Below are 21,093 nucleotides of genomic sequence, written 5' to 3'. Positions count from 1 at the left end.
ATTGTTCCAAAGAATCCCTCCTGTGAAGGACCTTAGGATGTTTTACTACATGACTGCCTGTGTGGAGTTTGCACATTCTCCTCGTGTCTGCGTGGGTTTCTTCCCACAGTCCAAAGATGAGCGGGTTAGGTTGACTGGCCATGCTAAATTACAGTAAGAAGTTTAACAACACCAGGTTAAAGTCCAACAGGTTTATTTGGTAGCAAAAGCCACACAAGCTTTCGAGGCTCTAAGCCCCTTCTTCAGGTGAGTGGGAATTCTGTTCACAAACAGAACTTATAAAGACACAGACTCAATTTACATGAATAATGGTTGGAATGCGAATACTTACAACTAATCCAGTCTTTAAGAAACAAAACAATGGGAGTGGAGAGAGCATCAAGACAGGCTAAAAAGATGTGTATTGTCTCCAGACAAGACAGCCAGTGAAACTCTGCAGGTCCACGCAACTGTGGGAGTTACAAATAGTGTGACATGAACCCTATTTGTAACTCCCACTATTTGTAACTATTTGTAACATGTCACACTATTTGTAACTCCTACAGTTGCGTGGACCTGCAGAGTTTCACTGGCTGTCTTGTCTGGAGACAATACACATCTTTTTAGCCTGTCTTGATGCTCTCTCCACTCCCATTGTTTTGTTTCTTAAAGACTGGATTAGTTGTAAGTATTCGCATTCCAACCATTATTCATGTAAATTGAGTCTGTGTCTTTATAAGTTGTTTGTGAACAGAATTCCCACTCACCTGAAGAAGGGGCTTAGAGCCTCGAAAGCTTGTGTGGCTTTTGCTACCAAATAAACCTGTTGGACTTTAACCTGGTGTTGTTAAACTTCTTACTGTGTTTACCCCAGTCCAACGCCGGCATCTCCACATCGTGCTAAATTACTCCATAGTGTCAAGGGGATTAGCAGGGTAAATACATGGGGAAAGGGCCTCGGTGAGATTGTGGTCGGTGCAGACTTGATGGGCCAAATGGCCTCCTTCTGCACTGTCAGGATTCTATGATATAAAAGCTGTTACATAAATGCAAGGTGTTGTTGTTTTTGATGTTGGCTGAGGGATAAACATTGGCCAGGGTAGCGAGGAAGTACCCCTCTCCTCTTCATTTGAGACGGAGCAACGGGATCTTTGCCATCCACCTTCGGGGCAGATGAGCCTGAACATCTTATCTGAATGTTGCAGTGGTACCAAGTAAGGTAAAAGCAACATACACTGAAATTTGATGGAATGTGGACCGATGATGATACAATGTCATCATGACATTGACTGGCATCATTAATCAATGTCAGCCACCATTTACAAGCAGCTGGAAGAGATAAGGCAACTAGCTTTGAATAATGAAATATTGTGTGATTGAATTCAGCCTTTACTTTGTCTCCGCCCCCGTTGTAATATTAATGGCAAATATTTAAAGAACAGATGATCGGTGTCACTCTCTGCTCTCAGTAGTTAAGGAAGTAGCTCAATGTTTGATGTCAAACCCGACAGCTAAAGTGGGTGACCCAGCAGGCCACCAGACTCAATGCTGGGGTCGCTGGACAATCATCATCATAGAATTCGTACAGTGCAGAAGGAGGCCGTTCAGCCCATCGAGATCACATCGCCCACAATCCCATCAGGCCCTATTCCTGTAATCCCACGTCTGCTAATCCCCCTGACACTAGGGTCAATTTAGCACGGCCAATCCACCTAACCCACCCATCTTCGGACTGTGGGAGGAAACCGGAGCACCCGGAGGAAACCCACGCAGACACGGGGAGAACTGTGCAAACTCCACACAGACAGTGATCCGAGGCCGGAATTGAACCCAGGTCCCTGGCGCTGTGAGGCAGCAGTGCTAACCACTGTGCCACCCTGCTGGTGGGGTGGGCTCAACGGGCCCTATGATTCTATGAATATCGACTGAGCTGCCACAGCCCTCTTGGGTAGAGAATTCCAAAGATTCATAACCCTCTGTGTGAAGAAACATCTCCCCGTCTCGGTCCTAAGTGGCTTCTCCCTTATTTTGTAATTGTGCCTCCTGGTTCGAGACTCCTCAGCTAAGGGAAACATCTTACCTGTACAGGAATCAAGGGGAATGCATCAAGGGATTAGTTGGGAAGAGGAGCTGAGGTCAAAGGTTAGCCATCATCTTACTGAATAGCAGGGCAGGGGTCAAAGGTCGATTGAGCCCAGGATTGTGAAAGCAAGAGGGGTTTCCAGAAAAGAAAGACTTGCATTTACATAGTGCCTTTCACTATCTCGGATAATCCTGAATCCCTTTACAGCCAATGAAGTTGGAATACAAGCAAATTACTGCGGGTGCTGGAATCTGAAACCAAAAGAGAAAACGCTGGAAAATCTCAGCAGGTCTGGCAGCATCTGTGAGGAGAGAAAAGAGCTGGCGTTTCGAGTCCGGATGATCCTTTGTCAAAGTTAAAAGGCAGAAAAAGTGGGAGATATTTATACTGCAGGGGGAAGGAATGAAAGATGAGTCATAGCCACAGAAATCAGGGGAAAGGCTGCTAATGGGAGTCCATAGAGAGAATAGAAGGTGTGAATGGCCAATCGGCAGAGAAGCTGTAAGATGTGACAGATAGGGATGTTGAGGGGGGGGGGGGGGGCATATGGAATGGGACAGAGGTAGAATGTAGAAAAAGGGAAGCGGGGGAAGAGAAAAGGTAAGGGAAGGGGGATAAAGTACGGGGAAGGAAAGAAAGTTGGAAGGAAGGAAAGTTGGAATACAATTGGATAGATTTACAGCCCCGAAACAGACTTTTCAGCTCAGTTGGTCCATCGCAGTGTTTATTTATTTGATTCATTCTCAGGGTGTGGATGTCCCTGGCTGGGCCAGCATTTATTGTCCACCGCGAATTGCCCTCAAGAAGGTGGGGATTGAGTCGACTTCTTGAACCACTGCGGTCCGTGTGGTGTAGGTACACCTACAGTGCTGTGAGGGAGGAAATTCCAGAATTTTGACCCAGCGACAGTAAAGGAACGGTGGTGGTTATAATTCAGGGTGGTCAGTGGCTTGGATCGGAAGACATGATGTGGAATTGCCGGCGTTGGACTGGGGTAGGCACAGTAAGTAGTCTCACAACTCCAGGTTAAAGTCCAACAGGTTTATTTGGTAGCACGAGCTTTCGGAGCACTGCTCCTTCATCAGGTTAACTCACCTGATGAAGGGGCAACACTCCGAAAGCTCGTGCTATCAAATAAACCTGTTGGACTTTAACCTGGTGTTGTGAGACTACTTACTGTGGATGGGAAGATACAGGGGCTGCTGTTCCCATGCATCTGCTGCCCTCGACCTTTGGAGTTGTGGAGGTCGTGGGTTTGGAAGATGCTGTCAAAGGAGCCTTGGTGAGTTTCTGCTGTGTATCTTGTAGATGGTACACACAGCAGCCACTGTGCATCAGTTATAGAGGCAGTGAATGTTGAAGGTGGCGCGGATGGGGTGCTATGTCCTGGATGGTGTCGAGCTTCTTGATTGTTTGAGGAGCTGTGATCATCCTGGCAAGTGGAGAGTATTCCATCACACTCCTGACACCAATTCCCAGTTCAATGCTACGAATGAATCTGTCACCACCACACTCACAGGCAGCGCATTCCAGATCCTCACCCCTCACTGTGTACAACTGTATGTCCTCATGTTGCCTTTTATCAATGACCTTAATTCAATATATTGTTTCTTCACCCCTCCGCCAATGGGAATAGTTTCTCCCTTTCTATTCTGTCCCTATCTTTCACAATTGTCAACTGGATCAATCTAATCTCAGATGAGGGTGTGTGATATACCAATCATCATCTCATTCATACCCATTCACTGATTCAAAAGGGGACAAACATTTCAATCTGCTCTAACTGTATATAATTCCAATGGAAGCAAAACAATAACAGAAAAGCTTGCGTTTATATAGCACCTTTCACACCTCAAGGTGGCCCAGGAATTTTACAGCCAATTTTTAAATGTAGTCACTGTGTTAGGAATGGGGCAACTGCAATGAGGGTGGCACGGTGGCACAGTGGTTAGCATCGCTGCCTCACAGCACCAGGGCCCTGGGTTTGAATACAGGCTTGGGTCACTGTCTGTGTGGAGTTTGCACATTCTCCCTGTGTCTGCGTAGGTTTCCTGCGGGTGCTCCAGTTTCCTCCCACAGTCCAAAGATGTGTGGGTTAGGTGCATTGGCCGTGCTAAATTGACCCTTAGCGTTAGGGGGGCTAGCTTGGGTAAATGCATGGGGTTATGGGGATAGGGTCTGGGTGGGATTGTAGTCGGTGCAGACTCAATGGGCCGAATGGCATCCTTCTGCACTCTGTGATTCTACGATAACCTTCCACTTCAGACCATAAGAAATAGGAGCAGAATTAGGCCACTCGGCCCATCGAGTCTGCTCCGCCATTCAATCATGGCTGATATTTTTCTCATCCCCATTCTCCTGCCTTTTCCCCATAACCCCCGATCCCCTTATTACTCAAGAACCTATCTATCTCTATCTTAAAGACACTCAATACCCAGCCTCCACAGCCTTCTGCGGCAAAGAGTTCCAAAGATTCACCACTCTCTGGCTGAAGAAATTCCTCCTCATCCCAGTTTTAAAGGATCGTCCCTTTAGCCTGAGGTTGTGCCCTCTGGTTCTAGTTTTTCCTACTCGTGGAAACATCCTCTCCACATCCACTCTATCCAGGCCTCGCAGTATCCTGTAAGTTTCAATAAGATCCCCCCTCATCCTTCCAAACTCCAACGAGTACAGACCCAGAGTCCTCAACCGTTCCTCGTACGACAAGCTCTTCATTCCAGGGATCATTTTTGTGAACCTCCTCTGGACCCTTTTAAAGGCCAGCACATCCTTCCTTAGATATGGGGCCCAAAACTCCTCATGATACTCCAAATGGGGTCTGACCAGAGCCTTGTACAGCCTCAGAAGTACATTCCTGCTCTTGTATTCTAGCCCTCTCGACAACCTACAGCAGTCGTTACGGATGGGTTAACTGCAACCTTCCACTTTAGACCTAATTTGTACGTTAATTGGTTACTAGGGTTACAGGTGGCACTGGGTGTTGGGTGTCTATGTGGAGCTGTAAAAGAGAATAAAGTGCGTTTGTGAAGAAGCTGGACTTGCATCATCTTTTATTACTGGACTGCAATTGAAAAGCTTAACACTGGTCCTTTATATATCCTGGTAAACCCTTTGATTTATCATGGTGAGTGCTATTAAACAATTAACAATTAAAAAATTAGGTCTAAAGTGGAAGGTTGCAGTAAACCCATTCCTACCAACTGCTGTAGGTTAGCACTGCTGCCTCACAGTGCCAGGGGCGCAGGCTCGATTCCTGGCTTGGGTTACTGTCAGAGTCTATACGTTCTCCCTGTGCCTGCGTGGGTTTCCTCCGGGTGCTCCGGTTTCCTCCCACAATCCAAAGATGTGCAGGTTAGGTGGACTGGCCATGCTAAATTGCCTTTAAGTGTACCAGCGTCCCTGGCACTGTGAGGCAGCCGTGCTAACCTACAGTAGTTGTGCCATCCTACAGCAGTTAGCTAGATTAGCCATGGGAAATGTATGGGCATAGAGCGGAGGAGAGGGACTGGGTAAGATACCGTCAGAGAGTCAGTGCAGACTCAATGGGCTGAACGGTACTCTCGGGATTCTAAGATTCCATAGAATCTATACAATGTAACATAAAAAACATGGCAGCCAACATGCACAGCACCATCCCACAAACACAAGTGTGATTTTTATTTTGTTAATCTGCTTCACTGATGGGTATAGAGGGGTATGGGCCAAACGCAGGCAATTGGGACTAGCTTAGTGGTTAAACAAAAAGGGCAGCATGGACAAGTTGGGCTGAAGGGCCTGTTTCCATGCTGTAAACCTCTATGACTCCAAGTGCTGGCGTTGATCGGTCCATCGGAGAGAATCTCCGTTTTCTTCTTCGAAATTGTGCCATGACATGGCCACCTGAGAGGGCAGGTGGGGGCCTTGCTTTAGTGTCTCATCAGAAAGACGACACCTCCGGCAGTGCTGCACTCATTCAGTACTGCGCTGGGAATGACAGCCTCATCACTGGAACGTAACCTTCTGACTCGGAGACGGGAGAGCTGACTGGAGTCAAACCCTTTCCACATTTTGTTCGCGATGCACTGAATTTATAATCTACCCGGAGCACTTTGATTCAAGGTCCTGATCCAGGCAGAACAAGAGCCTTCTTTCTGAAACGTTGGCACATGAAGGATGGTCAACACACTGCCAAATGTCACCTGGTGACAGCATCACACTACATTAGTCTAATCACGTCAGCCATAGGATAGAGCATTTTTCTGCAGTGTACTCAGTTTTCGTTCTTAATTGAATCACTGAGAGTGATTAAATGGGCTGTGCCATGATTTGAAAATTGGCCAGTGTTACCGACAACTCCTAGAAACCTGGTTCCTCTTTCAATTCAATAACTTACCCATGCGTCCATCGGACTGTAAGTGATAGACTAATTTAATTCTGTCTATAAAACCCAGAACACCTTCCAGATCCGCGACCTCTACCATCTAGAAGGATAAAGGCAGCAGTCACATGGAAACACCACCACCTGCAAGTTCCCCTCCAAGCCTCACACCATCCTGACTTGGAAATATATCGCCGTTCCTTTACTGTCTCTGGGTCAAAATCCTGGAACTCCCTCCCTAAAAGCACTGTGGGTGTGCCTACACCACATGGACTGCAGTGGTTCACGAAGGCAGCTCACCACCACCTTCTCAAGGGCAACGTCTGAGGATCGTGGGATTATATTCATTGGAGTTTAGGAGGTTGAGGGGAGATCTAATAGAAACTTACAAGATAATGAACGGCTTAGATAGGATGGACGTAGGGAAGTTGTTTCCATTAACAGGGGAGACTAGGACGCGGGGGCACAGCCTTAGAATAAAAGGGAGTCACTTTAGAACAGAGATGAGGAGAAATTTCTTCAGCCAGAGAGTGGTAGGTCTGTGGAATTCATTGCCACAGAGGGCTGTGGAGGCCGAGACGTTAAGCGTCTTCAAGACAGAAATTGATAAATTCTTGATTTCTCGAGGAATTAAGGGCTATGGGGAGAGAGCGGGTAAATGGAGTTGAAATCAACCATGATTGAATGGTGGAGTGGACTCGATGGGCCGAATGGCCTTACTTCCGCTCCTATGTCTTATGGTCTAATTAGGAATGGGCAATAAATGCTGGCCTAGCCAGCGACGCCCACATCCCATGAACAAATAAAATTAAATTGAGCTATAGCAACAGGTTAAGTGGAAAAAAATGACCCATCTCGCTCACTTTATTATTTATTTGCTCTTAAGGTGTGGGGAAATAGGAAAGGCCACATTTATTTCCTGAGCATGATTGACCCCCCCCCTCCCCCCGCCTCCAAGAAACTAGCAAGAGATCAACCCTTCACTCATTTCGTCTTATCAGAATGGTGTTCTCAGAATACGGTTAGGTCGGGGGATTCCAGGATAATGGTCTAATGACATAAAACCATAAGGAGCACAAGTAGGCCATTCAGCCCATCGAGTCTGCTCCACCATTCAATGAGATCATGAATGATCCAATGTGATAATCCTCAACTTCATTTTCCTGCCTTATCCCCATAACCCTCGATTCCCTTACTGATTAAAAATCTGTCTATCTCAGCCTTGAACACACTTAATGACCCAGTCTCTACAGCCCTCCATAGTGAAGCATTCCAGAGATTCAGTCCCCTCCAAATGAAAAAATTCCTCCTCACCCTTAAGGACCAAGGATCTAGTAAGAGTCCTTTCCCACACATGCTGCAGCTCGTGGCAGTCTATCTACTGCCATCATGTCCAAAATAGAGATATCAAGTAACAAGAGTAAGTTGTGCTGAATCATTTAGGCTCCAGTTAGGCCACAATTTGAATATTGGATCTAGTTCTGAACACCGTATTTGAGGAACGATGTATTGAGAGGGTTCAGGGGAGATTTGCCAGAATGGTTCCAAGGATGATTACTGTTGAATTTGGCCTTCATAGAAGAATCATAGAAACCCTACAGTGCAGAAAGAGGCCATTGGGCCCATTGAGCCTGCACAATCCCACCAGGCCCTACCCCCACATCCCTACGTATTTACCCATTAATCCCTCTAACCTACGCATCTCAGGACACTAAGGGGTAATTTTAGCATGGCCAATCAACCTTGAAAAAGAAGCCTTGAAAAACCCCGCCACAAACAGGGGTCAAAACGCTGAATATAAAAGTCAACTGTGGATGTGTGTGGTCACCATTTAGATATATCATCAGCACCTGACGCAAAGAGTGAGAATGTCTTAAACTCCTAGTGTATCTTCATAGCACAGTCTGTATCGTCTACGTGATCCCTGGCAACAGACTATATGGTATCGGTAAGATTTGAATGGGCTGAAGTAGATCAGACCTGGACACTCAATGTGACCTCTCTAAACTCTGATGGAGCTTCATTAAACATCTGGGTCTTCCAGGGGAGAGTGGCTCTTGTGTTCTTAACTATCTTGGTGGTAGAGTTCCTGGAGGAAAGTAAAGCTCTGTTGAGGTAATCCTGGCGCATTGCTGCAATGTATCCTACAGAGGCTGCATACAAGGTGGAAATGTACAGACATGCCAGTGGACGGTGGTGGGGGTGGGGGTGGGGGTAGAATTTGGATCGGGTCCAGTGGTGGGATTATTGATCAAGAGAGCCACTCACCCCAAGAAGAGAAATTGGGCAGCTAACAAGAATATCTGAAATGAATGTTAAAACAGAGTGCCAGAGAGGGACTAACTGGACCGTCCGTCAAAAGAGCTGGTGCAGACTCGATGGGCTCCTTCTGTGTGTCCCATTCCGTGAATGCGTGTGAAGCGATCTCCCATGTCTGAGGAGCTTCTCCTGTACAACAGGAGCGTTTTGTTTTGAACTTTACCAAGAAACAAGTCAGCAAGTTTATATTTTACCTGTCGGTTGGTGCATGCCGGGGAGAATGCGTTGGTCCCACAAGCGAAGATTTTCTTTCCGTTAATGAGCAGAACGCGAATATAATTCTGACACTCGACCTGGAACAGGAGAAAAAGAGTACCAGAACTGTGTTTATAGAAAGAACCTCTTTCATGGCCTCAGGGCATCCCTAAGCACATAAAAACATAGAAACTAGAAGCAGGACTAGGCCATCCGGCCCTCCGAGCCTGCTCCACCATTCATCTTGATCATGGCTGATCATCAAATTCAATATCCTGATCCCCCCCCCCAACTCCCATATCCCTTGAACCCTTTAGCCCCAAGAGATATATCTAATTTCTTCTTGAAATCAGACAACGTTTTGGCCTCAACTACATTGGTAGGGAATTCCACACATTCACCACCCTCTGGGTGAAGAAATTTCTGCTCACCTCAGTTCTAACATATTTACCCCTTATCCTCAAACTATGACCCCTAGTTCTGGCCTCCCCCCACCATTAGGAACCATTAAACCATGGAGTGGAGCTCCAATCAGCTGGCTTGGGGTGGTACAGACAGCAGGAGCAGATATCCATTCTGCACTAATGAACTTAAGAACATGAGAACTAGGAGCGGGAGTAGGCCATCTGGCCCCTCGAGCCAGCTCTGCCATTCAATAAGCTCATGGCTGATCTTTTCGTGGACTCAGCTCCACTTACCTGCCCGCTCACCATTATCCTTAATTCCTTTACTGTTCAAAAATGTATTTATCCTTGCACTTTGCAGTTAATCAAACTGTTATAATGTAGGAATGCTGGGAGCCAATTTGCACACAGAAAGCTCTCACAATGAGTTACGTGCTAATGACCATATTATCCGTCTTTAGTAATGATGATTGTAGGATTAACATTGTTTCAAAGTTTGAATTTTATTTATTAGTGCCGCAAGTTGGCTTATATGAACACTGCAATGAAGTTACTGAGAAAATCCCCTAGTCGCCACACTCCAGCGCCTGTTCGGGTACACTGAGGGAGAATTTAGCACTGTGGGAGGAAACCAGAGCACCCGGAGGAAACCCACGCAAACAGGGGAGAACGTACAAACTCCACACAGACAGTGACCCAAGCTGGGAATCGAAATCTGGTCCCTGGCACTGTGAGGCAGCAGTGCTAACCACTGTGCCACCGTGCTGCCCCAGGACAAATGGGGAAGTTACATCCCACCCATCTTCAAAATGGTGGCCTTGTACATCCATCTTGAAAGGTCAGTTGGTCTTGAGATCAACATCTCGTTGGCAGCACGGTGGTGCAGTGGTTAGCACTGCTGCCTCACAGCACCAGGGACCCGGGTTCAATTCCAGCCTTAAGTCACTGTCTGCATGGAATCTGCAAAATTCTCCACGTGTCTGCGTAGGTTTCTTCTGGGTGCTCCAGTTTCCTCCCACAGTCCAAAGATGTGTGGGTTAGGTTTATTAGCCATGCAAACTTGCCCCTTGGTGTCAGGAAGCTAGCAGGGCAAATATGCAGGGTAAAGGGCCTGGGTTGGTGCAGGTTTGATAGGCCGAATGGCCTCCTTCTGCACTGCATTGATTCTATGATTCTAATTTGGCACTTTCTCAGTACTGCATTGAAGAGTTATTAGCCTAGACTTGTGTGCCCAAGGCTTCAGAGTGGGACTTGTGCCCAGAAGCTCGTGACTCAGGAGATGACAGTGTGACCCAATGGTTAATGGCTGACATGAGGGTGGGGAGTTACCAATAAGATCAGGGAGGGTATGGCTGAGGGCACTTACTGCTGGGAGTTAAATGCCGTGTGGAGGTGGCAGGGGTGGTATTCAGGAAGGGGACGTCAAATGGGCTGAAGAGACTGCCTCATATACATCCTGCATAGGACTACTGTTGTGTACCCGACTTCCCAAACTTGGTGGATATAAAGTAATAAAACTACCCCAATCCCCCAAAACTTTGCAGCATTCCCCAACACTCTCTAATCCGGTGCTTGAATATACAACAGGAAAAAGTGGGGAAAGAATTTCTTGAATTTCTTGCTGAAAAGAGACATGTTGTTGAAGCTTTTCATCTCGCACTCATCAGCTCAAATACCAGAATGCCAAATTTCAAACAATATCAACAATTTGCACTACAGGAGAGAATAAGAACATAAACATTCGGAGAAGTAGGCCACTCGGCCCCTCGAGCCTGCTCTGCCAGTCAATAAAATCATGGCTGATCTGATTGTAACCTCAACCCCACATTCCTGCCTACCCCCGATAATCTTTAATCCCCTTGTTAATTAAGAATCTATTTAGCTCTGCCTTAAAAATATTCAAAGACTCTACTTCCACTGCCTTTTGAGGAAGAGAGTTCCAGAGACTCACAACCCTCTGAGAGAAAACAACTCCTCCTCATTTCTGTCTTAAATCCCTTATTTTCAAACAGTGACCCTAGTTCTAGATTCTCCCACAAGGGGAAACATCCTTTTTACATCCACCATGTCAATACCCCTCAAGATCTTATATGTTTCAATCAAGTCACCTCTAACTCTGAGTGAAGAGATTTCTCCTCATCTCAGTCCTAAATGGGTGTCGCTGGCTGGCCAGCATTTATTGTCCACCCCTAGTTGCCCTTGGAGGCCAGTTGAGAGTCAACCACAGTGCTGTGGATCTGGAGTCATATAGGCCAGACCATTGATCATAAAAGGATCATAGAATCCCTACAGTGCAGAAGGAGACCATTCGGCCCATCAAGTCTGTACCGACCACAATCCCACCCAGACCCTATCCCCATAACCCCACGTATTTCCCTAGCTAGTCCCCCTGACACTAATGGGTAATTTAGCATGGCCAATCAACCTAACCCGCACATCTTTCGGACTGTGGGAGGAAACTGGAGCACCCGGAGGAAACCCACGCAGACACGGGGAGAACATGCAAACTCCACACAGACAGTGACCCACGGCCGGAATTGAACTTGGGTCCCTGGCGCTGTGAGGCAGCAGTGCTAACCACGGTGCCACCGTGCCGCTCTCTTTGGAAAAAAACAGGTAAGGACAGCAGATTTCCTTCCCTAAAGGACATTAGTGAACCAGATGGGTTTTTCCGACAATCGACAATGGTTTCATGGCCATCAGTAGATTCTTAATTCCAGGCATTTTTTTCTTGAATTCAAATTCCACCCGCTATCGTGGCGGGATTCGAACCTGGGTCCCAAGAACATCAGCTGAGTTTCTGGACTAATAGTCTAACGATAATACCACTAGGCCATCACCTTTCTGACCAACTCCCATTATTTGTTTCTTTATTCTCTGGCCTATTCACGACTACAGGAGAAATACAAGAATGCCCAATTTCAAACAATCACAACGGTTTACACTACAGAAGAAAAGGGTGCTGATTGGCTGGCAAGTTGACTGATTTGCCGAGGTGTTGCCATAGGGAAGCCAATCAGAATCAACTTGCCAACCAATCAGAGTCAACTTGCCAACCAATCAGAGTCAACTTGCCAACCAATCAGCACCTTTTTCTTCTGTAGTATAAATTGTTTGAAATTTGGCATTCTTGTGTTTGTCCTGATGAGTGCGGGATGAAAAGCTTCAACAAGTTTCTCTTTTGAATTTCTCAACCACCCTAATTCAATTCAAGGGAAATCCAGTGAAAAGGCCCCAATTACAGAAACCAAACAATTGTTTTGTGAATGGAAACAAAAAGGAGTCGACATCAACACTGTGGTGAGGCTATAACGATGAAACTGCACCGTAGTTATGCTGTGACAATGGTTTAAAAAGTTACCTCAGTCTTCCCTTTACTCTGACAAGCCTTCCTGGTGTCTTCCTCTGGTCCCCATTCTAGCGCCTAGGAAACAAGAATGTACAAGTCATGTGACATGCTTCAGTTGGCTAAGAGTCAAGTTGTAAAGATTGAGTATTGGAATGGAGAGGAGGGAGGAGGAGGTGGAGGGAGGAGGAGGAGGAAGAAGGAGAGGGGTGTGGGGAGGTGGGGGGAGGAGGGGGGAGGAGGGGGGAGGAGAGGGGAGGAGAGGGGAAGGTGGAGTGAGGGAGAGATTGATGTTGAGGGAGGAACAGTGAGGGGGAAAGGTGGAGGGAGGGAAGTTGAGGTAGGAGAGAGTGGGGGAGGTGGAGGAAGAAGAGGGCAGGGGTAGACAGAGGGAAGAGAGTGGGGAGGGAGGAGAGGGACAGGGTGAGGTGGAACAAGAGCTGAGCGAAGGAGTGATGGAGGCAAGAGAGAGGGGAGGGTGAGGTGGAAGGAGGGGAGCAGGAAGGGGTGATGGAGGGAGGGGATAATAAGGTGGAAGGAGGGGAGCAGGAAGGGGTGATGGCGGGAAAGGAGAGAGTTGGGTGAGGTTGAGGGAGGAGACGGGGAAGGGGAAGGTGGAAGGAGGGGAGGTGGGCAGAGAGGTGTCACTGGAGAGGGAGTTAAGTGGAATTGGAGAGGGAGTGAAGGGCAAGGGAGAAGTGGGGAAGGGCGTGGGGGCAGTGGACGTAAGGAAGGGGAGAGAGGAGGGGAAAAGAATGAGGAAATGGGTTTGGGAGAGGGAGGGGGCAGGTGGGAGGAAGAGAGGATGAAGTGAAAGAAGAGGTGGAGAAAAGGGTGCCTTGGAAGTGGGGATGAGGGGGAGGTGGTGAGGGAGGAGTGGAAGTGGAGGGAAGAAAGAGAGTGAGGGGTAGGGAAGAAAGAGGGAGGGTGATTGTGGTAGGGAGGATGGATGTGAATTGAGGGAGGGGAGGGAGTGGGGGTGGCGGGGGCGGGGGTAAGGGTTAACATTTAAATTCTAATTAAAAATCTTCACTCATACTCAACATTCCATGAGGAGACTTAGTGAGCAAGATGTTTTGTTAACTCGCTTTGTGTATGGCAATGAATAAAGTAATCCTTTCAAACCCTTGATAATCAACAAGTCAACAGAGGGAATCATTTCTCATTTGCATGTAAACATTTACAGCCCACATGAGTCAACTTAGCGAAAGGAGCAAGGTCTTAACTATTCATTGCCTTGATGCTAGAAGCAATCTCTAAATGTTCTCTCGTCTCGGAGCAGCCCTTCTATCCTGAAAATGCCAAATCGCGCTCCAACGTAACTCCTTCCAAATGGACATGTTCCCTGACACAAGGCACTCACAGGTTTATCAACCTTTTGGAGCATTGGAAAATAGCCCAACAACATCCATCTTCCCACTAGGATTGCCAGACAGCAGTCAGGACTGGGAGCCCACCCTGACCCTCGGTTCCCCCCGCCACCAACTCCATCTAAAGCAGCAAAGACCTCCTGAAGGCACTCTTCGTTCATCTGTAATACATTCCTACCAAAGACTTCATGAGGCTTGTTCAGGTCACCAGGTAATGAATCATACAGCTCCTTCCAGCTCTTTGAAAGAGTTTACCGAATAATCCTCCTGTCATTGCCCCGTAGTCCAACAAATCCTCCCTTTGAGTATTTATCCAATTCCCTTTTGAAAGTTACCACTGAGTCTATTTCCAAAGCCCTTCCAGGTCACACTGAGTAACAGAAAATTCTTCTCTTGCCCTTGCAGGGTCTTTTGCTAATTACCTCAACTTTGTTATTCACTGTGCGCTCATCAGAACCCTTCATCTTCCGAACAGCTCTGCTGAATCTCCTTAAGCTTCACTGCTCAAAGGAGAACAATCCCAATTCCTTCAGTCTCTCCTCACAAATGAAGTCCCTCATCTATGGTACTATTCTTGGTTAAATCTCCTCTGCGAGGAAAGGAATCTTTGGAATTTTCAAACCCAGAGAGCTCCAGACGCCCGCTTGTTCAGTATATTCAAGAGTGAGATTGAGAAGAGTTCTGGGTTTTAAGGAAACCACAAGAATTAATAGCAGGAGTAGGCCATTCAGCCCCTCACGCCTGCTCCGTCATTAGATAAGATTCTGGCTAATCGGACTTTGGCCTCAACTCCATTTTCCCTTCTCGACTTCTCCACCCAGCCCTACCTTAAGTCAATGGTGTCTGTGACCCTGGCTAACCCCTGTCCACCCTGCCAAAACCCCTCAGGATCTTAAGGGTTTTGATCAAGTTGTCCTTATTCTGCTGAACGCCAATGGATACAAACCTAACATCTTCAACCTTTCCTTATAAGACAACCTGCCCATTCCTGGTATTAGTCTAGTAAACCTTCTCTGATCTGTTTCTAATACAGTTACATCATTCTTTAAGTCATACTGTACACAATATCCCAGATATGATCTCACAAAGCCCCGTACAACTGAAGCATAACCTCTCTACTTTTGTATTTAATTCCCCTGCTCCGCCAGTCAATAATATCTTGGCTGATCTGATTGTAACCTCAATCCCACATTTCTGCCTACTCCTGATATCCTTTCATCCCCTTTGTTAATCAAGAATCTATCCAGCTCTGCCTTAAGAATATTCAAAGAAGACTCTGCTTCCACTGCCTTTTGAGGAAGAGAGTTGCAGACACTCACGAACCTCAGAGAGAAAAAACCTCCTCATTTCTGTCTTAAATGATGACCCGGAGCACCCGGAGGAAACCCAATTACATTCTATTAGCTTTCCTAATTACTTGCTGTACCTGTACCTTTTGTAATTCACCCACTAGGGCACCCAGATCCCTCTACACCTCAGAGCTCTACAATCTTTCACCATTTAAATAATAATATTTTTTATTCTCTCCCACCAAAATGGATAATTTCACATTTGCCCACATTATACGCCATTTGCCAGGTCTTTTCCCACTCATTTAACCTATTTAGAACATAGAACAGTACAGCACGGAACAGGCCCTTCAGCCCACGATATTGTGCCGAGCTTTATCTGAAACCAAGATCAACCTATCCCACTCCCTATCATCCTGGTGTGCTCCATGTGCCTATCCAATAACCGCTTAAATGTTCCTAAAGTGTCTGACTCCACTATCACTGCAGGCAGTCCATTCCACACCCCAACCACTCTCTGCGTAAAGAACCTACCTCTGATATCCTTCCTATATCTCCCACCACGAACCCTATAGTTATGCCCCCTTGTAATAGCTCCATCCACCCGAGGAAATAGTCTTTGAGCATATTTATGTCCCTTTGTCACCTCCTTACGCCCTCCTCGCAATTTACTTCCCTACATATCTTTGTGTCATCAGCAAATTTAGCAACCGTAGTTTCAATCCCTTCATCCAAGTCATTTATATAAATGGTAAAAAGTTGAGGCCCCAGCACTGATCCCTGTGGTACACCACTCATCACATCCTGCCCACCAGAAAATAGCCCATTTATGCCAACTCTCTGGGCCCGATTTTACCATCAAGCTGCGCCCATTTTCAGGCGTGAAAACGTGGTAAAGTCGGGTGTGAGATGTGTAGCATGATCCGCGCCCTCCTCCACGCCGGTTCCTCCCGTACCAAGACCCGAAAATGGCCACGATCAGGATCGCGCCTGAAATGGGTGCGACAGCGATTTAAATGCATTTAAATTGACTTAATGGGCTGCACACCCAACCTTACCGGCACTTCCCCCTTTACCACCACGATCGCCCATCCAGAATTGGCGCAAAACAGACATGCTCCACAAAAGTTCGATTCGGGCGCTCTAGTTAGTGAGGAGGTAAGTGCCGAGTGTCCGACAGTTCTCTGCTTGAGATTGGCGGGGAGTGGGGGGCAAGGGGCGGCCTACTGCCACTCTGCCTGAGATCGGTGAGGGGGAAAGGGGGGAGGGACCCGCAATCGGTCTGTGTGTGGCTGGGGGGGGGTTGTGGGGATAGGGGGTCAGTAATATTGCAGGGGTGAGGCAATGTCTGTGGGGGCCAAGGGGAGGCATTATCAGGCCCGGGAGGGATGCGGCAGGGGAGCGGCATTCTATCTTTTTTTTTCTGCACATGCGCAGTTGGAGGCGCCGATCGGAGCTGCAGGATTCCGGGTGCGTTAAGCCCCGCCCACAGGCTGCTGCAGCGCGATTCGGAATCGCTGATTTTGTTTCAGGCAGGGTGCGTTTGGGGGCGCCTGAGAACGGGTCTAAAAGTCGGATCTGAAACATTGCCAGTTTCAAGTCCGCCCAGCACTTAGAATCAACATGGTAAAATAGGGCCCTCTATTTCCTGGCCAATTATCAATCCATGCCAATATGTTAGAAACCATTCAGTGCAGAAAGAGGCCATTCAGCCCATCGAGTCTGCACTGACAACAATCCCACCCCAGGCCCTATCACTACACATTTACTCTGCTAATCCCTCTAACCTACACATCCTGGGACACTAAGGGGCAATTTAGCATGACCAATCAACCTAACCCGCACTTCTTCGGACTGTGGGAGGAAACCGGAGCACCCGGAGGAAACCCACGCAGACACAGGGAGAATGTGCAAACTCCACACAGACAGTGACCCAAGCCGGGAATCGAACCCAGATCCTTGGAGCTGTGAAGCAGCGGTGCTAACCACTGTGCCACCCTGCCGTCCCCTATATCATGAGCTTATTATTTTCCACAATAGCCTTTGATGTGGCACCTTCATCAAATGCCTTCTGGAAATCCAAGTACTGTACATCCCGGGGGAGGAGGAAGGGGTGGGGAGAGGAGGAGGAGGGTGGGATAAGGGAGTGGGGGAATTAAACACAGCTGCTTTTTCAAAGAGTTAGAAAGAGTGAGAAGGGCCGAATGCCCTAGATTTCTCTCAGTCCTAAATTTAAAATTCAGAATCTGCAGTTTTTGTACCACATTCATTATTGCATTTTGATTTGGTTTATTATTGTCACGTGTATTAGTTTACAGTGGAAAGTATTGCTTCTTGCACGCTATACAGACAGAGCATACTGTTCATAGAGAAGGAAAGGAGAGAGTGCAGAATGTAGTGTTACAGTCATAGCTAGGGTGTAGAGAAAGATCAGCTTAAAAGTTGATTAACTTGAGCTAAAAGGCCTCATGCAAAAATGTTGGCTCAACATCCTTTTTGTTGGAACGCTGGCAGATCTGTTCTGCATTCCCATTGTCATCTTTGTGTTCCCGCGTTTTCCAGGGAGTTTTCCTTTGAATTCTGATCCCAGGAAACAGCCACAGAGTAGGTGGGGCTGGTAACAAGACAGCAGATTGCGATGGACGTGATGCTTCTCTCTAATCACTTGTCCGCCAGACTTTTTGTTTCGTTTAGTCGGAAGACACGGTTGGACAAAGGGGTCGGTGTGGAAAGCCAGACTAAATGAAGACATTGAGGCTGGGAGCAAAGGTCAGCCTTGTCAAAGGTGCTGAATGAGCTGCAGGAATCCAACTCTGCAACCAGGGGAGGTCGGGGCAGGTCACTGAGTGAATGGGCAGCCGGGGGGACGGGGGGGACGGGGGGGACGGGGGGGGGTGGGGACGGGGATTGAATCGTGGAGATAAAGGCTAAAAGTGTTTGTCTCTTGTTTCCCCTGACAACCTCATTCGGACTGAGAACATGAAGAGCACAATCACTCTCTACACTGTCTACATCACAGCCCGTCTCCAATGGACACCCAAACTTGGAGTGAGAAAGGAGAGATGGGGAGGGGGGTTGGGGGGGTGGGGGAGGAAGATAGGAGTGGGGAATGGGGAGTGGGAGAAGGATGAAGAGAGGGAGGAGTATGGGAGAGAGGAGAGGTGGGGGAGGAGGATGGATAGGGAAGTGGGGAGAGGGAGGATACGTAGGGGAGGGGTCTGGGAAGAGGAAGGGATGGTGGAGGGGAGAGGGAGGAAGATGGGGAGGGAAGAGAGGGCAAGTGCGGAGAGAGGAGGATGGTGGAGGGGAGAGAGAGTGAGGAGGGGAGAAGGAGGTGGAGGAGGATGGGAAGAAAGAAGATGGTTAGCGAGAAGGGGAGGAGGGTGGAGAGGGGGAGGAGGGTGGAGAGGGGGAGGAGGGTGGGAAGAGGGGGGGTGGGGAAGTGGTTAATGGAGGTTGGGGAGGGATTGGAGGGAACAGAGTGGCAGATGAGGGAGGGAAGGGGAGAGGGGGAGGAGGATGGAAGTGAGTGGGAATGATAGGAAAGGAATGTGAGGGACTGGTAGGAACAGGAGGGTGCAGAGGAGGTGAGGGAGGGAGAATGAGGAGGTGTGAAATGTTATGTAGGGCGCAGGTTTGGGGAGGGGATGTGCTGACGATGGGTGTGATGGGGTTGGGAAGGGGTGGGCTGGGGTGAAACATGTGGAATCAGCCGGGGAGGAGCATGTGGTGGATGGTGGGGATGTGGGGTATCAGAGAGGAGACAGGGAGGGAGAGTGGCTGGGGGGATGTTCCCCGTATTCAGAAAGCCCTCGATCAAAGCCCCCGTGGAATTATTCTTGGGTGGTCAGCTAGTTAGTGTTGAGGAATACAGCAGCGTCTGTCTTTAATGCCGTTTTACCCTGAAAACACTTACAGTGACATCTCATCTAAATGACAAAAGTGTTTAAAAAATATTAGTTCTCCTTAGCACAGGTCTGAATCAACAATAAATATCGTTGTATAATATATGAGAGAGGACTGGTGATTACGCATCCAGCAACAGAGTAAAAACACAGCATCCAAGCTGTCAGGGAATTTAACTTTTAAATAGCAACTGCGTCCCTTCTTGTCACTTCAAGGCAGATTCACTGAACTTGACCAACTTTCTGATCTTTCGCATCTACATAAATAATCGAGCAAGGTCTACATCTCGACAGAAACAGTGCGAATCTCCCTTCACCAGACCCAGGGCACAGCGGAACTGAACCACTGGGTGACTTGGATTGTGAGAGATAGAGAGGGAGAGAGAGGGAGAGACAGAGAGTGAGACAGAGAGAGAGGGACAGAGAGTGAGGGTCAGAGAGAGAGGGTCAGAGAGTGACAGAGAGAGAGGGACAGAGAGGGAGGGACAGAGAGAGAGGGACAGAGAGAGAGGGACGGAGAGAGAGGGACGGAGAGAGAGGGACGGAGAGAGAGGGATAGAGAGAGAGGGATAGAGAGAGAGGGAGAGACAGAGAGAGAGACAGAGGGAGAGACAGAGAGAGAGGGACAGAGAGGGAGAGGGAGAGAGAGAGAGGGAGAGAGAGAGGGAGAGACAGAGGGAGAGACAGAGGGAGAGACAGAGGGAGAGACAGAGGGAGAGACAGAGAGAGAGACAGAGGGAGGGGGAGAGGGAGGGGGAGAGACAGAGAGAGGGGGAGAGACAGAGAGAGACAGAGAGGGGGAGAGACAGAGACAGAGAGACAGACAGAGACAGAGAGGGGGAGAGACAGACAGGGAGAGGTAGAGACAGAAACAGATAGGAAGAGGGAGAGACAAGGAAAGGGAGAGGGAGAGACAGACAGAGGGAGAGACAGAGACAGACAGAGGGAGAGACAGACAGAGGGAGAGACAGACAGAGGGAGAGACAGACAGAGGGAGAGACAGACAGAGGGAGAGACAGACAGAGGGAGAGAGAGGGAGAGACAGATAGAGTGAGGGAGAGACAGACAGAGAGAGGGAGAGACTGAGAGCAAAGGTGTGTATGTTATGAAGCGAGTGAGTGAGGGAGCGAGTGAGTGTGTGTCATTGAGTGAGTTATGGAGAAGCCATTCTTCCTAAAAGAAATGACAGGGCTACTGGCAAAAATTATGGGAGTGGGACTTATTGGTTAGCCAAAGAGCCGATATAGGCACAATGGGCCAAATGGCCTCCTCCTGTCTTGTATAATTCTAGGACTTCTTTGATGACAACATTGCAGCAGACAAGGAGGTCAATCAGAAGGACCTGGTCTAGGCCGGTTCCCATTGCAATGTCAACGAGTACATTCTTCACAGCTCTATAGGATAGTGAGCCATTCAGAATTGAGTGAGTCTCAATGTTGGTGTCTGAGTGCAAGGTGGAGGAACAATGTGGTGGGGGTCTTGCTGCGCAGTCGGCGCAGTGTCTCTGTCTCCGAGCCAGAAGCTCCAGGTTCGAGTCCCACCTTGGGACTGATGGCCATGGAAGGTGCGTTCATAATGTAGCCAAACAGGTTGATCATCCACCTGTAAATCCTCCCAACACACCTATGGTCAGGTGGTAATAGAAGGAGGGTGGGATTTTCTGCCTGCCCGGCCCGTGTTTTGCGGAGGTGGCCCACCTTTGGCCAACAGCGGGATATTCCTTTCCCACCGCTATGGACATCGTTACCCACACCCTCTTTCCCGGGGGAGGGGTGGAGGGGGGTGGGTGGGGAGGGGAGATTGCAAGGAGAGTCGCCGTCAATGGGAACAGAAGATCCCTCTGGCG

At 48.2% G+C, this 21,093-nt stretch overlaps 1 protein-coding gene across 1 annotated transcript in view; it reads right to left on the bottom strand.

The window, feature by feature from the left end:
- The window catches only part of sema5ba (sema domain, seven thrombospondin repeats (type 1 and type 1-like), transmembrane domain (TM) and short cytoplasmic domain, (semaphorin) 5Ba), a 323,927-nt gene that overhangs the window by 110,134 nt on the left and 192,700 nt on the right, over positions 1–21,093 (bottom strand). Inside the window, exons 6-7 of the mRNA XM_078227863.1 lie at positions 12,699–12,761; positions 8,933–9,031 (exon numbers count right to left, since the gene is read on the bottom strand). Coding sequence (XP_078083989.1) covers positions 8,933–9,031; positions 12,699–12,761 — 162 coding nt within the window. The remainder of the gene's footprint in view (positions 1–8,932; positions 9,032–12,698; positions 12,762–21,093) is intronic.

The sequence above is a fragment of the Mustelus asterias genome, chromosome 14 (genome assembly GCF_964213995.1).
Source record: "Mustelus asterias chromosome 14, sMusAst1.hap1.1, whole genome shotgun sequence".
Lineage (NCBI taxonomy): Eukaryota > Metazoa > Chordata > Chondrichthyes > Carcharhiniformes > Triakidae > Mustelus > Mustelus asterias.
The sequence above is the reverse complement of the archived record's forward strand: the minus strand, read 5'-3'. Positions and strand labels throughout refer to the sequence as shown.